The sequence below is a fragment of the Aptenodytes forsteri genome, unplaced genomic scaffold, assembly GCF_000699145.1.
Source record: "Aptenodytes forsteri isolate BGI_AS27 unplaced genomic scaffold, ASM69914v1 Scaffold35, whole genome shotgun sequence".
In the NCBI taxonomy this organism is placed as follows: domain Eukaryota; kingdom Metazoa; phylum Chordata; class Aves; order Sphenisciformes; family Spheniscidae; genus Aptenodytes; species Aptenodytes forsteri.
Genome location: NW_008795334.1, coordinates 1052375 through 1068617, shown reverse-complemented (window position 1 = coordinate 1068617; position 16243 = coordinate 1052375). Strand labels below are relative to the sequence as shown.

At 37.3% G+C, this 16243-nt stretch overlaps 1 protein-coding gene across 1 annotated transcript in view; it reads right to left on the bottom strand.

Moving 5' to 3' along the window:
* Window positions 1-15526, bottom strand: part of ATP8A1 (ATPase phospholipid transporting 8A1) — a 113821-nt gene extending 98295 nt beyond the window's left edge. Inside the window, 6 exon segments of the mRNA XM_009280163.1 lie at window positions 263-303; window positions 4413-4458; window positions 8773-8871; window positions 11565-11664; window positions 13513-13627; window positions 15505-15526. Of these exon segments, the coding sequence (XP_009278438.1) occupies window positions 263-303; window positions 4413-4458; window positions 8773-8871; window positions 11565-11664; window positions 13513-13627; window positions 15505-15526 (423 nt within the window).
* Between the last annotated feature and the right edge of the window lie 717 nt (window positions 15527-16243).

The following is a 16243-nucleotide window of genomic DNA, read 5'->3' as shown; positions in this document are numbered from 1 at the left end:
GTCAATCATATTATTCAAGTTATTTTTCGCTGAACTTAAAGCCCACCATTTAACAGCAGTTTTGCCTGACTCATGCCATCAAAACTGACTTGACTTAAAAGTACATTTTAAGAGACAAGTATTAACAAACAAAAAATAAAATACAAAAGACTATACATTTCCCATCATACCAGTTAATTATTATCAATGATGATTATTTGGAGAAATAAAGCAAATATTAAATCCGCATTACGCTCTGAAAGTCACCAACATAAACACACACCTTTTCCCAGTGGACAATCTCCCATGCACCATTTCGTAGTACTGAAAAAAAGAAAAAGAGAATTTTCCAGTTGGACAATCTAACTGCAGTATACAGGTATGTGTTAGATTCCTTATGAAAAGCCATACAGACACAGCTCATTTACACAGTATTTTACAGCATGCCTTGTTTCTATAAATTCAGGTCAAGCATTTCAATTATACAGCACATATTCTGTATAACAGTTTTTGTACCATAAAATCTTATTACAAAGTCAATCAGAACATTTTACAGGGTTTGAGAATCAATTAAATCTGATATAGATTGTATGGTAACGTGGTGTTTTCTAAAGTAAATTAGTAATTGGAATAAAAAGTTCTGAAGTCAAAAAGTTATGAAATTATGGGGAGGGATCAATTAAAGAAATATTTTCTCAGTTCAAATATTGATGAGGTTCATACAAAAGAGATTCATAAAAAGTCACCAGCAGGCTTCTTAGGATTCAGCTGTTCTTACTGTTATTTGCATGTCAGAGAACTTTAGCATCATTGCAGTCATCTCCTCCATAAATATATTGGAAAACCCCAAAAATCAACCCATGCCATTTAGCGTAAGATTTAGTACAGATTTTTCCTGGCAATAGCAATTAATATTGCAAGCACACTCCACTAGTCTGGTTTCAAGTATTGCTACTATGATAAAAAACCATGCCTTGTTTGCCAGTTAACTGCCAGGATTGTGTTTTCAGAGAATAAAAAAGGTGACTTTTTTTTTTTAATTAGCACCAGTTACAAAGCCATTGAAGATTGATGTGAGAAAAGAAAATGAAATGAAAAGAAAACGTATTGCCATGTATCAATACTCGGATACCTCCAAGAGATTGTTCTCTTTCACTGTGTCTCCCAGCTTTCAAACTGTCAGGATGTTTATCTAAGCGCCTGATCAGGACCCAATTCTTATGCAAGCATGTGTTGATTTCAAAAAAGTGGATCAAAATCTGGGAATACACATGGCCTTTACATCTAAGTCTTCCTTGAGGTTCTGTCCAGACTGACCCCTGTTCTTGTATATCTCAATGATTTCTGCGAGTCGTTACCTAACCTGCTGAATAATTCTTTAGGAAGAGATAAATTCCCTTACCCTTCCTTCCTCCAAATTTATTAGTGCTGATATGCTCAGGGCAATGGTAAATGGAGCAGCCTCCCTTTCAGACAGTAACCGAGATATTTAAGTGACTGTCTCACCAATCAGCTGGTCATTACACAAAATCTATTTTGACAAACCATTTCCCTCCACGGGGAAAACTACAGATCCAGAGTGAGGACTGGCTGTAATAGTGTCCTAAGGAACTCAAGACATTTGATAATTGTGCCACCAACTACCTAACTTCCATCCCCTTGTGTCAGCAATACTGTTTGTGGGGCCACGGTATCAACCAGATGAAAGAACTGATGAGGATTAAAAATATACCTTGCAGTAATCCAGATGACTAAATTTCACAAATAGCTATAGTAGAATAACTGCCAGTGGAGTTCTGCAAGTCTGAAATGTAAATAAGCTGTCAGAGGTGGCCAGGAGCTTCTTAAGAAGTGCTGGCTGCAGAAGCACTTGCACTGCTGAAATACATCCTAAGGGTGTTTCACATGCAGCCAAGCTGACCTAACATAGCATTGCCACTGCAAAGGGAAGGTCCTGTTCTGCCCCCACCCCATGCAAAGGTGTGTGCCCTCACTGCTTAATGCGTGCCTCTGGTGTTTGGTGGACCCTTTGATGAGCCAGTTTAACCAACTAAATGGAAGGAAACGGTCAGCTTTTCTTTCTGGATTTGTTTCCTGCTGGTTTAGCTGGTTAAAATCAGCTCACAAATGGATGAGTTGGACTCATGATGCTGAGACACCTGAAATCTCAAGAGTACCCTAACCCTAGCTTGATCCAATAAGCTTTTAAGCACAATTAACATACACTGACATTCAATTAAATCCATTTTCTTATGAGAACAAAAGAAGTGGTGGTGTTGCTATACACCTCTTATATATGATTAGAGAACTTGTGCCATAAAGTCTTCTGCAGCCTGTATCTCCCATTTTACAGCTGTCTCTAACAACTAACTTTCAAAAGCATGCTCCATCTGCCCTGTAGAAGACCACTTCACCACACTGCAGAAATGCACATTTCATCATGTCAGTGTCTGACGGTGTCCTGCTGTACGTGTATGCAGCCTGAGGTAACAAAAATCATCCCTAATGCAGCCTAATAAATCAAAATCCCATGCAAAAGGTTTTTTGTAGTAATGGGCATTTAGGAAGTTAATTACTTTAGGTTAACTGAGATACAGATGGTCTTTAAGGAACAGACAGATGAAGGGAAACCCATATACAGAATCTATACATGCACATGTCATTTTGTTAACAATTTTGTATGTTTAAAAGACAACCAAAGGTGGAGCTGGATTTATAATGTACTATGCACTTCACTATTTTTCAGGGTTACAGAACTGCTGAATACATGAAAACAAAGTAAGAGAGTACCATACTGATTAACTTTTTAATTATTGCTTTGACAATAGACTATATTTGACAGTACACTAGGATTGATGTACTTATCCTGCATTAGCTTAAGAAACTTGCTTCGCTAGCAATATTTTATGTATCCTCATTACACTTTCAACTTCCACTTTCAACTTCCAAGATGCTCTTTTGCATGCATGGAGCATTCAGGAATTTTAGGAACAGTCACCAAAGAGCCTAATGAGAGGTAACCAAGGAGAAGAGGCAGGAAAGACATAAAACAAGTCCTTTATTAACTTAAAACTTTGCACACTCTGGACAAAAAAAATATTGAAAAGGCACTTCAAGATTCACTGCCATCTAAAACTGCTGGTTGCAATCTCAAACACTATGAATGCTTGATGAAAGAATTCTGGATGCCTACATTAAGTTTTCTTTTGTTTTTTATGTATAGATAAGAGGTTATCTGTTTCTCTAGGCCTGTTCTCTGGAGATTTCTATTCCCAGTGCCTTCAGTCCATAGATTTGTCTCCCTGTTCTGATCTCTCCATACCTCCTATTGAGCTACATGCTCAGTAGTTTCATTTTATCTTCCCCCCTCCGCCCCCCATAAATTTTACAGTAAACTTTAAGATTTATGTACAATTTAGGTAGGCTTTAAAATTTATGTTTTTAAATTAGAAACATTTCCAGTGGTTAGCAGTGCTAAAGATTTCTGATTATCTTTAGTCAATGACTACATACCTCCCTAAAAAACTTAAGGTTATGTTTGTTATTTATTTAAAAAAGACTCCATGTAAGATTCTCCTCTTTGTGGTATTTTTCATACTTTCTGCAATCAAATTCACATGACACTCATTTGTCCTCCTGTTTACAAAAAGAGGACCAGCTCTATCAAAAGGTCTACCTCAGAACAGGTAACATGAAAAGGTAAAGAGCAGCAAAGCAGGAAATTAAACTTGGACTTCCTACCTGACAAGCATGTTTAGGACATATTAGCTAACATCTCCCTCACTTTCTGAGCTAAAATAATCCTCTGATTTAATACTACTTCTTTCATTTTAAAATTTTAAAAAAAAAAAAAAAAAATCACATTCTGAAGTTTTGGTTTGGGTACACTGGCTAAAAATCTCATTATCTCTAATCAAACAATCACACTGATTTCATATTAAAAAAACAAAGCCAAAAAACTCCATTCATCTTCATCCACAGTTTTGAAGCAGCATAGAAAGATAGTTCCATTTTATGACTTTTTCTTCCAATTGCAGAATTTTCCAAAATGGAATTATTCAAAATTTGCTGGTTGAAAAAAATTATGATTTGTGTACTCAGAAATGCATAGACTTTTCATCATAACCTAGGCCCACTAAATATAACGATTATGATCTTTTAACAGCTACAGCATCACCTGTGTTAAATGAGTAAATGTTAAAGTTTCTTAGGAACCTCCTAAACTTAATCTAGAACATATTCCATTTTGTGGGACTAATGTGACTGCAAATTGTTATTTCAACTGTTTAGAGTCCAAATTTTGAAGTAATCTGCAATAGCAATTTCTCACTCAATTACCTGTCAGCAGTTCAGATTACATTACTACCATTTGCAAAAAATTCAAAAAACAAGCCCCCCAAACCACAATTAACAGGCTTTAAAAAATTTCCTACCTTGAGTTTGTTTCTTGTTCACCGCATTATCAGCTTTATGTCTTTTCTAAATTAAAAATGCACAGTGGTTAAAGACTTCTGTTGACATGATAAAGCTTTCACACTTAAGATAAAAAACACATGTATTACCCCCTCCCACTCATCAATTCAATAAACTGATTTTAAAAACATTTTAAACAGGACTATGGATTACTTGCATAGTTATGATCATCAGGAAAGTCACACCCAACTGCAGGCTAATCGTGGTGTACTAAAATGTCCTCTCATGTGGGCAATTGCTATCTAAGCAACTTCCTTATATAAGGAAGCGGTGTATTTGTGTACCACAACTTTGCCCTTTCCCAGAACTAGGAGATGATTCTACCAGAGCAAAGATCATGGAACCATTCTTCATACAAGTGTCTCATACAGATCTGAAGTCAAGCAATGACTGGGTAAACACATGACTTCACTTCCACTAAGTGCCTGCAGACTTCAGCAACAGTAACAAAGACAAACAAACAAAAATCAGCAAAACCCCCCCACCCTCCACCCTAAACAGGCCATGACATGCCTCAGTTTTAATATAGCTGTGAGAAACCTTTTGACAGAAGTCTTTTGATGCAGCTACTAACCACCAGCATTTTCAAGGTATAATCAAACTCATCTTAGCTACAAAAAGCTTAGGAGACTACTAGTTTAAACACAGTACTTAATAGTAATGAACTCAGTTCTTCCTGAGCAGGAACATGCTTTGGAAAATTAATTTAAATAGAATTAACTGGTTTAGGTAACCTTTTTGAATACAGCTACAGAATTCATGCCTTTGAAATACAAAGAAAATCAGAAGCAATCTTGTAAATTGAAAGAAAAATGAATCAAGCTACTTAAGAGATTTATTTCTAAAAAAAATGTTGGTATGAGACTGAGCTAGCAGCTCTTAAAAGGCCACCTTATCACTTTGCAAAGACTAAATCAAGGTAGTATTTTTCACTAGATTTTCCCAGATTATCAGCGGATTCTCCTTTCAAAAAGATGGCTGATTTTACAGATAAATAACCTTTGATCAATGGGAAGGAGCAACAACAACAAAGCAGGTGTTTATTTGCCCACAGGGAGAGTCTCCTCCAGCTTGAAAAGCAACAGTTTAATGTCAGTTGCTTTCTGAGGTATGATGGGTGAAAATCACTGGAAACAGCTGGTAATCTAGCACTGCATGACACAAATTTTGCTAGCACTTCTGAAGCATATACGGAAGACACATGCTGTTCACGAACAATGTCTTCTGCTAACATCTTCTGCTTCTTGGGATTTCACTCCAGAAAAGGAAGCATTTGGTTCTTGAGCTAAAAGTATTATTTTGATAAGTATATTTATTGATATCAATATATAAGGTTCCCATCCAAAGCCAATTAATCTTGCTTTAATATTAGATGAAGATAACCATTCCTGGAGATCTTGGATATCTCACTGTGTAAAGAAACTAAGACATAATGAAAATTAAAGGTTAAGGGAAAACACACTGAATATTTTACTATGCAGCAAGTGGTCAGCTTTCCCAGGAAAAAAAGTACAGCTGTCAGAGTCAGCCAAATACTCCTGCACGATATAACCAGCAGGCAACATTAAATTTCATACCTGTTTGACTACAAAAACAAAGTGAATTGTTTTATTTGGACTATAGTCTGTGAAACTCGGCTGTGCAAGTGAGAAATTCATGAAGTTACCATCAGATATATATATACACACATACATACACACAGAGCCTTTAAATTAGCACCTGAATTCTCCCAATCAGCTCCTTCATCTCATTCAGTTTCAACTAAGTATAGCAGGAATTAACTATGTGCTGAGACAATGTAAACTTAACAGAAAGAAAAATAGTATTTGAATTGCCTTCAGGTATCTCTGTAGCATTTGGTAATGAGAACCTTATTGTTTTAGCTAATATATGCAAAAACCCACTAAACCTGTTCCCTGTCTTCCCCCCCACGCCAAACTGTGCACTTCAAGTTGCAAAGAGCAAATGGTAGAAGCAAATGACATAAAAGTGAGTGGATGAGATAATTTTAAAAAGGACACTTTGTACAGTAGCAACAGCCTCAGTTTTATATTTGCCTAGACACTGACAGATGGTATAAGTCTGTAAGCATTAACAGCAGAATGGTTAAAAAAAATATCTGAAAGAACATGAATTGATTTTATGGCTTTTATAAAAAGGGATTTCATTTATATAAAGAGAAAGCAACACAGACATTTAAGGAGAAGCTGACTATTGGGCAGCAAATACTAGAAATGCAAAATAGAACAAAAACATTTAACAGAAACATCATCTCTTGCAGGACCACTCAACTCTGTGGCCCAGGAGCTTCATACAACCCAGGGGGGACAATGTATCTTGCCTACCATCCATTCACAGAGGTAACTGAGGAGAAGATTGAGTTGACTGTATCAGCAGGAAAGGCAGCACGTGACCAGCCACCCCCCTCCATTTCAGACCTCCTTTGCAGCTCACCACTCTTCCTCTTGATCGTGTTTCTGCACATACGTTGTAATTCTGCTCAAACACAATAAATCTCATGCTCCCAGGAAGCCTACTATTTGTGTGCAGAGAAAGATTATACTACCTGCAACGCTTTCCAAAAACCAAGAAAACAGCCCACAACATAAAAAAATGGGAACACTACTCCTCTAGTGGACAAGGCACTCTGCCATATTACGATGTATCTAACTTCTTGTCCTCCACATAACATTTCTGCAGAACTAAACGAGAACAAGAGCAGATGAAGAAATTCTTAGCATCTAGAGTGATTTGGTAAATCATCAAGACTAATTCCTTAGTTACAAAAGACATCAACTAAAAGACTCAACTATGTTACGCAAATTAGAGAGACAGGTTCTACCATATGCTTTCAGTGAAGAGCAGACAGGAAGGTACACAGAAAACCCCAACATCTTTTGTATGAAGTGAAACAGAGCCTGAAATTCCTTTCCCTACCCACAAAAGAGAGGAAGTCAGAATGGACACTTCCAAGTCTGGACAATATCCCAGCTCTTTCAAAGTTTTCATTCAATGCAAGAAGCAAGCAAAACAACCACCACCACAAACGCTGACTGGAGAGAGCCAGATGCCAAGGAAAGCCTGGCAGAGTTAGGGGCACCTGCCTAACAAGGACAAGCATTCCATGTGTGTTCCTGGCCATCAGGTGTCAGCAGATCACACTTAGCACCAAGACATGAAAGACTAACAGTAAATTGCACTGGGCTGGAGCAACGGGAAAAAATGAGAGAGGCCTATTCCCCTTGCTGTCTACAAAACTGTGCAAAGTCACAACAGTGAAACCAAGGATTTTATGCATGTGACTTTAGAAATAGAGAGATACATCAGATGCATGGACCTGGATTTGACAACTGGGGAAAATCCATTTTTAAAACTTTAAAAATGGCACATTAGTGACCTGTACTCATTCATCTAAAATGTATTAAACCAAACAGACTACTATTCTAAACATACTAACAGTGTCACATTATAATTCCAGTAGCAAGCTAAAAGACACTTTCTAAAAAGGTCCAGGAATTACTTGGTCGAGAAACAAAAATCCATCCAGTTTCAGGTATGGAGGACAAGTGAAGATGCTTGAGACTATGCAGCCTCCTAGATCCTCAACTCCGAGTTCCTGAGGGCTTATCTATTTTTTTAAATGCACCTCAAATAAAGATGTAAAAATAAAAATGATCCTGGGAAGATTTTTTTTAATCCTACCTTCTTCATTGTGAGTAAGGCCAGAAGTTCTCACAATTTTTCTATAAAATGTTAGTCTAGTATCTCATTCACAGATTGAACTTAAATCCAGCTCACAAGTATAATTAGTGAGAGTAAAGGACTCTGCTCCTGCTCATGCAGGAAGAAAAAAAGAAGTTTTTCTAACCAAATAAATATTTAAAGGTTATTTGGTTTTAAAATAGATTCCACCTGGGATGAATTCAGTAGCTTCCAATCTTCTTTTAGCAAAGCCCGTGTTTGAGAAAATTGGCAATATTCTGGACTTGACTGGGTTCTGTGGAGTCTTTGGTTCCAGTTCACACTTTAAAATATGCTTGTACGTCATTCATGAGAACTGTTTGACTAGGAACAATCTATATAATAAACACAACAGTCACTGTTTTACCGTGTTATTGTCACTTGTATATATAGTAAACACTTTCAAATCATAACACCATATTCTAAAGATTTCATCTTCTGAAGTAAGTAGCTTTAGAAGTTTTCAAAAGCATCCAGAAGGCAAGAATGGTTCAACACAGAATTATATTACAAAAATTTGCTGAATAATCTATGAAAAATTTGAAAGCTATTTACAAAATATTGGTATTAAATACTTACAATATCCTCTATTATCTCCTTCACTGCAGCTACAGCTAAAATAAATAAGAGAGGGACCAATGTTGTGTAACGGCCTGTTGGTGACACATCTGGTATTTGCTATTAAAAGGAGAGAAAAAAATTGTTTGCATTTCTGGTTGAAAACATATTTTTAATACAAGAAGCAGTACTTTCTGTGCAAATACAGCCAAGGCAACTGGATTCACTTTTTAGACATGGTGCTGATTATTTCCAAGAGAGGGTTATTGTCTTGAATTCAAAAGAAGCTGATACAATAAAACAACATTTGCATTTTAAATAGCATAGAATTCAGTGGAGTGACTTTCAGAGGTTTTAGTGTCTGCAGAATATTCACCTTCCTTTTCTGTGTTTCAAATTAAATTAAAATACATATTTATAAAATACAATTAACTTTTTCAGTTTAGATTTTTGTTAGAGTGGACACACGTCCAAGACATTTTTACTTCCTTACAGCTTTAATCTCTAAGAGATATTTTGTATTATACTAGTTATTGACAAATTTCAAATAGCTGCTTTCTGCCAGACTACTGTAAGAAACCCATTTTTGCTAAGCAGGTATGAGCACAGACGGTGCAAGCAAATGTGTATGTAAAGTAAATGCTGAGAAGATGCAGCTACTTATACGATATACATGGATGGTTATCCATAATTATCTTTATATTGACTACAGTTCTTAATGGCAACATTGACAGGCAAGAGGATTGCTGCCTTAATAGACTTGTAATAGGCAATGCAGCCCATATGACTACAATGAGATCTTTGCAAGAAAAGAGTATACTAATAAGTGGTGCCTCAATGTGGTTAGAAGACATCCTCAATTTATCATAAAACGTTTTGAAAACAGCCAATGTTATTTATGTATTATATACATTTCTTTTGGCTACCACCACATTGTGCTCCTGAAAGAAAACAGGATTTATATGTACGTATGCTATGTTTCTTGGAGTAAGACCAATATAGATCTATTTTCCAGGTTACTCTAGACCACATTTTTCAATCAATTAAATGGAAACCATGCAGAAAAAGTTACTGTTGGGCAAGTGCCTATGAGTTAGCTACAATGGAAAGGGATCTATCACTTCTCCAGCTACTCCTATCCTTTCATTCCTCCCTACATGTATGCCCAAACTCCCCCATTCCAATTATACACTATTTCCCAGACAAAATAAGAAAGCAAAAGCCCATACCCCTGGTTCCATTACCCCATATCTCTTACTCCTGCCACTGCGGTCTCACCGATAGCCTGATAGGAGATGGTGGGCTTGTAAGTCCTAACCCTCCACACCCTAACCCTAACCCTCCACACCCTAACCGTCCACACACCTACCTGCCAGCTTCTCACCCAGTCATGCCAAGCCTCAAACAGCTTCTGAAACCCCACATTCTGCATCTGCTAGCTTCACGCACACAGTGGTACCACCAGAAATGCTGCTGGACCACTGGATTAGTCCGAGATGCCAGATGGGGTCAAAAGGCTGTTTATTTAGAAGCCACAGGTTTGCAAGCAGACAGCCTAATGAAACCCTGAACTTCAGATTTTTTTTCACCCTAGAAAACAGTATAAGCTACCTGTGTAGATGTATCTAAGAAACTGCTCCAAGCCCTTATAGTAGAAGCAAAGAAACCTGAGTAAGTACAGAGGAATCAATTTTCACTTGCTGAAACATCTGAAGTGAGGGAAGAAAAAGTACACATGGTAGTATATGTGCCATTATTTTAGTAATTTGTTTGGTATGTCAATTCCTAACACGATCTCCACAACAGACAAATCAACACATTCTAAAACATGCACTAGAAATTATGCAGGAAACATGTTTTTATCAAATATGATTAAGAGTACATGAACTAGACAATGGTAATTATCACTGCACCTGCCCACAGTTCAATTTTCATTCATCATCAGCTACTGCATTCATATAATAGTATACAAAAAATCCACAGTCTCCTTTATCAACTTGACCTACTAAAAAATTAAAATATTCTGATATATCTGCAAAACTTTATGTACTTCTCAGTAAGCTGGGTCAGCCCTTTGCAAACATACTAAATGAAGCTACAGTGGTGGTATAGAAAAGAGTGTGTGCTCTTTTCCTAACCAGCTGGGATATGGGAAATAGCTGCTGTAGTACTGGCCTCCACTGCTGTTTTTCTTCATCTAGGCTCAACTTCAATCCTTAGCTTCACTCTAAGAATAAATAATCACTTCTCTTCAGCTGCAATTCCTGCCCCTCAAAACAGACTACAGGATTAAAGTTCATAAAGTTCAGGTTTTTAGGCAGTACCCTCCATTATGAGAAATGTCAACTACAGGTAACATTTTTCTGTGTATGCCAGATATTTTTAAACTGGATTTTCCTGTCACAACAGTCTTTTTCACCTGACATATTTCAGCTAAGTTCATAAAGTTCAGGTTTTTAGGCAGTACCCTCCATTATGAGAAATGTCAACTACAGGTAACATTTTTCTGTGTATGCCAGATATTTTTAAACTGGATTTTCCTGTCACAACAGTCTTTTTCACCTGACAGTATTTCAGATTTATTTAACCTGTTTTACAGAAAAATCTTTGTATTGTGTTATCTCCAAGAAGTACAGAAACCACAAAAACAAGCATTTATTAAAGGTACATCTACACAATACAGCTATTCTGAGAGGCTAACTAGCTCAGAAAGAACAGTACACCAACCTCAGTATCTCTGCAAAACACTGTCTATGGTATAAATGCTCTCTCACAACAAGTTCCAAACATTAGCATCTTATTGTTGATCTTACCTGAAGTAATGCGATAAAAAGAAAAAATGCATTAGCAGCTCTTCTGAACTGGGAATAAAGGAACCTTGGCAGGAATGTGATTATGTTGTACTTTGCAGTGCTGAGAGAAAGAGACAAAAACATGCACTATTATTACAGTACAAAAAATTCTTCAAAATGTATTCCTTCCCTCTCAGTTACACAAGCTTTCAAATAAAACAGAACCTTTTGTGATTTCTGTGCTAGCAAACAGATTTGTTTTGGCTAAAAGAAAAACCGAAAGACTCCTACAGAGACAGTCCTGCAGGCGTCCATGAACTGGCTAACCCAGGGAAGTCCCCGCCGCCCACAGAAACTGTTGCGAGTTTCCGTGTTGAGGCAAGAAGTTCCCTTGTCACCGCTGCCTGCTCTCTGGGAAGCAGTCAAGCCCTGCTGCCACTCAGTTACAGGCACCAAGGAGAGGAAAAAAAATAAAGAGAAGGTGGCAGTCAGGCAGCTGCACCTCCGTTGAGGGAGCAGGTAGGGCAGGCCCAAGGCCTGCAGCTCTCGGCCCAGAGGAGTACCCTACCCCACAGGCCATGGCATACGCTGGGCAGGTAACCGCACAATGGCTCCAGTTCAGACAAAATTCTTGGGGGAAGAGGTATAACAAGCATAACGAGGAGGGTGCTCAATCAGGACTGAGGAGCTGTGGAGCTTCTGCGCTGGGTATGAGTTTGCACGATTCAATGCAAAAAACCTAACAACAGGATCAACTAAATTGAAATGGTGCATTTAACAAATAATTAAAATAATAAAAATCTACTAAAAGATAAAACTCTATACCCTTCACTGAATAGAAAGTTCACTTTTTTATTTTAAACTGATAAATATTGGATAGTAAGTGTAGCTTTGCTAGGCTGGAAGGACAGAATACATCTTATCCCAGCGTAATAATCTCTGCTAAGCCATCATCACAAAATGTTTGAGCTCTCAGCTCTTCGTCAGCCTTACATTTGTTTAAGAACAGACTGCTACCATCTAAGGTCCTAAAACATTAACAGTGAAAATAATCATGCCAAAAAACTTACAAGAAAAAGACTTGTAAGAATATTTTAACCCCTTTTTAAGTTAGTAATATTTACTTCGACTTTGCATAAAAGTCAATTTAAAGGGGGAATGAATATATCCTGCAAAAAAGCTCAACATTGTCAAGAAACAAAGCAAAAGACAGAAAAGACAAGTTGCATACACAAACAATAAGCATTACGAAGTTTCTCAAGTCCATGGAAAAACCTCACCACATTATTCTCAATGTCTTTAAAATTTCTGCATATTATCAAAGGTACCTTTGGAAAACACACCTACTTGGAACAGGGATATCTTTGCCATTCATTTGCTTTGAATTTTAACAACAGAACCGAGGATATTATCAGATCTAAACATGTATTACTTATGAGTATTCAGTGTATTACTTAAAGTTCAACAAAACAAATAAAAAACCACAACATAAACCATCAGCAAAATCCTACTGAACTTGAAATTCAAAACTAGTTTCATAAGCAAGCACAGCATCTTTGTAGCTGGCTGCCTGAAAAAGACAAGTTTCCAAAGCACAAACAATGCCATGCTCAAGTGAAGTACATCTGCATTGGCATCCAGCTACCAGAAATACGTTCAAAGATGAGCTGAAGACTGAACTGAAAGCTGAAGAACAAATCCATACTCTTGGGACATGCGGATGGTGCAGCTGTAAAGCATCCGTACCTTCCCCACTCTGTTCTTAAAAATTCGGAAGGTCAGGTTTGTAATTGAAACAGATCTGCTGCTCTCCTCATTTCACTTCATTCCCCACTCCAGAGTCTGAGACTGCAACTAGTGGTCAGAGGAAACGGCAGAAGTGGAATAAAGAGAATCTTTTCTTCATTTTTGCTATGCAACATGCAGTGTTCTGAAATAAAATACGTATTAAAAAACCACTAGTTAATACCTGACATGATTATTGCAGAATTTGGTTAGCTGGGGCTGATTGATGAATATAGTTCTCAGTTCCTCTTGATCAGCTAGAGAAGTTTTCTCTGAAACATCATCTGTCTTCTCATAGCCTGTAAAAACACAGCATGGTTTTCCATATAAATAGATTTATATACACACATACAAAAGATTCAAGGCACTTCATGACAAAAGAAGACATCTATTGTTAATGTGAACTCAACACATTTGCATTTCTTGCAAGTAATGATCATTTAAAAAACAAAAAAGTATATAGTCAAGATGCTTTGTAAAGCTATGATAATGAGTAACTGTAAAATCTACTGAATTAATGAGTATACTTAAATAGCTTATGCTGCTTCATGGCAATATGAAATGAATTATTGTCTGTTGATGCATTTGAACCCAGAAGTGAGCATACAGGAAAAAAACCCCCAAAACCAAACCAAAACAACAAAAAAACCCCAAACCCAAAAAAGGTCAATCTCATCCACCTCTCCCAGCTGAGTAATCTTGAGTTAAAAATCTGCAAAATTGCAGAAATTACTTCCACTAGTTTGGTAAATAAATATTTAAAAAGGAAGACACCAAGAGAAATATATTAACACTAAGGAAAAAGGCAGGAAGTTCAAGAATATACCAGTAATTCTAGGCAACATGTAATGAAAAATATAGTTATCTGATAAATAAGCATTAAAAACTCAGATCTTCATATTGTATACAGATCATTCAAGAGTTTTGAGTTTTGCATGTAAAATTTAACATTGCCAATTTAAAGGAATTGCTAATTCATGCAGTCCTACTGCCACCTTTGCTTGATTTCTTGTTCGTTGGGATGGACCAATCTTGAGCTGGAAGGACATGATCCTTGGAAGCCAAGGCCACTAAGCATTTTTTGGTTAATGGGATACCATTCCTTCACCCGCTACAAATTTTTTGCATGACACTAGCCAGATTATTCCCAGAGAAGTGACATCAGTATATTCTTCATTTTCTGTCTGCTTAACTTGAAATGGTATTACTAAACTTAACTGACATTCCCAGCACCTGCCTCCACTAGTCAGTGAAAGCTGAGCTTTGTGTATATTCTTCTGTAAACCATGAGGAATTTTGTACCAACCTGCATCATGACTTTCATCTGTAAGAGGGGATACCAATGTATTCTTCTCTCTCAAGACTTTTCACTAATGTTTTGTCAACCGCTCAGCCATTACATTGATGACCAACAGGCCTAAGCAGTCTATTCAGGCTGGAGCTTGTGAAGTAAACACAGGTATGGCATAAATCAATCACCAACAAGTTTTAAAATTATAACAATAATCTGTGTGTGTATAACTGCTTGTTAAATAAGCACTGTTCATTCTGTATGCCAAATGAGAAAGATACATAGAAAAAAACCAACTACGTTAGAATGCAACTGAATACATCAGAATGTATATGCATGTCAAGGATAATTAAGGCTGTACATGAAAACTTAAAGCTTATTTCTAGCATGTTCCATAAATCCTTACAAATAGGTTATGCAAAATCCAAGTCATCCTCCAGTCCACTGGCCCACTACATAGCCTCTTACCTATTATATCCAGAACATATATTTCAGACACTACCTTGCAAGGTCAAGTCTCCAAACATTGTGCAAAGACTCAGCAGAAACTTGTAATTTCACGCCATTTGCCATTCAGAATTCACAGATTCCATTATCACGCAGGAAATCCCCACTACTACATTCACCCACTGCAATTTCTCTATTTCTTTCCTTCCAACTCCCCTAATGAAAGGCACACATCTAACACACTTCTATTCAAACTTCAGTATGTTTCTCAAGACAAGAAGGAGGTTGGCAGAAGAAGGTCCTCCTTTCAGAGGAATGGCAGCCAGCCTAACAGACTGGGCCCACCTGAACAACCGTCCACACAATAGTCCTCGACTCAAGCAACCACATGAGCGCACGTGGCAGTCTAAGCATGCCATTTCCTATTCTTGTCATTACCTCTCCTTGGAGTGACAACCATCGTGCAACTGGCTATGCACGACCTCCAGCACACAACTCCATGAACATATACCCCTATAACACAAGTGGATATGGGTACATCTTGAAGAAGACTAGGTTTTCAGTCAAGCCGCATGTGCACATCCAATCACGTGTTTATACCTGACTGAGCCCAAATGCATCACATGGCGAGCGCACCTTCATTCCGGGTATAGGACATATACTTTCCAGTTGCTCAATGAAGGAACAAACACGAAATACAGCTCCTGTGAGAGCACTTGGGTAGAAAAGTTGGAAACTATTGTGTTAAAAGTACCAAGCTAGCCTGACTAAGTTCAGGAAATAAGGAAAGAGTTTGCACATTTGTGGAATGTACTACCTCAATTTTAGAGCATTCATTTAAAAACTTATGCCAGCATAAGCCTTGAATACTGACAGTGATAGAGTTAAAGCAAATGTTAGCAGGCATTAAACACTATATATTACCTGCTTGTTATAAAGACTGCCAAACTATAGACAGTTATTTTCATAGATCAGTATTACAGCATTTATTTGTTGTCCTTTAATCAAAATGACAGCAAAAAGGTGCCGAGGAGCTTCATAAACATTCACCGCCCCACTTCCTACTACATTGAATTCACTTTTTTCAATTTTAACTTAAAAAGCAATCTTAGGGGTTAAATTCTGAGCCTCACACATAGCCCTCTATACTCTGCAGCTTCAGTAAAACCAGCTCTCC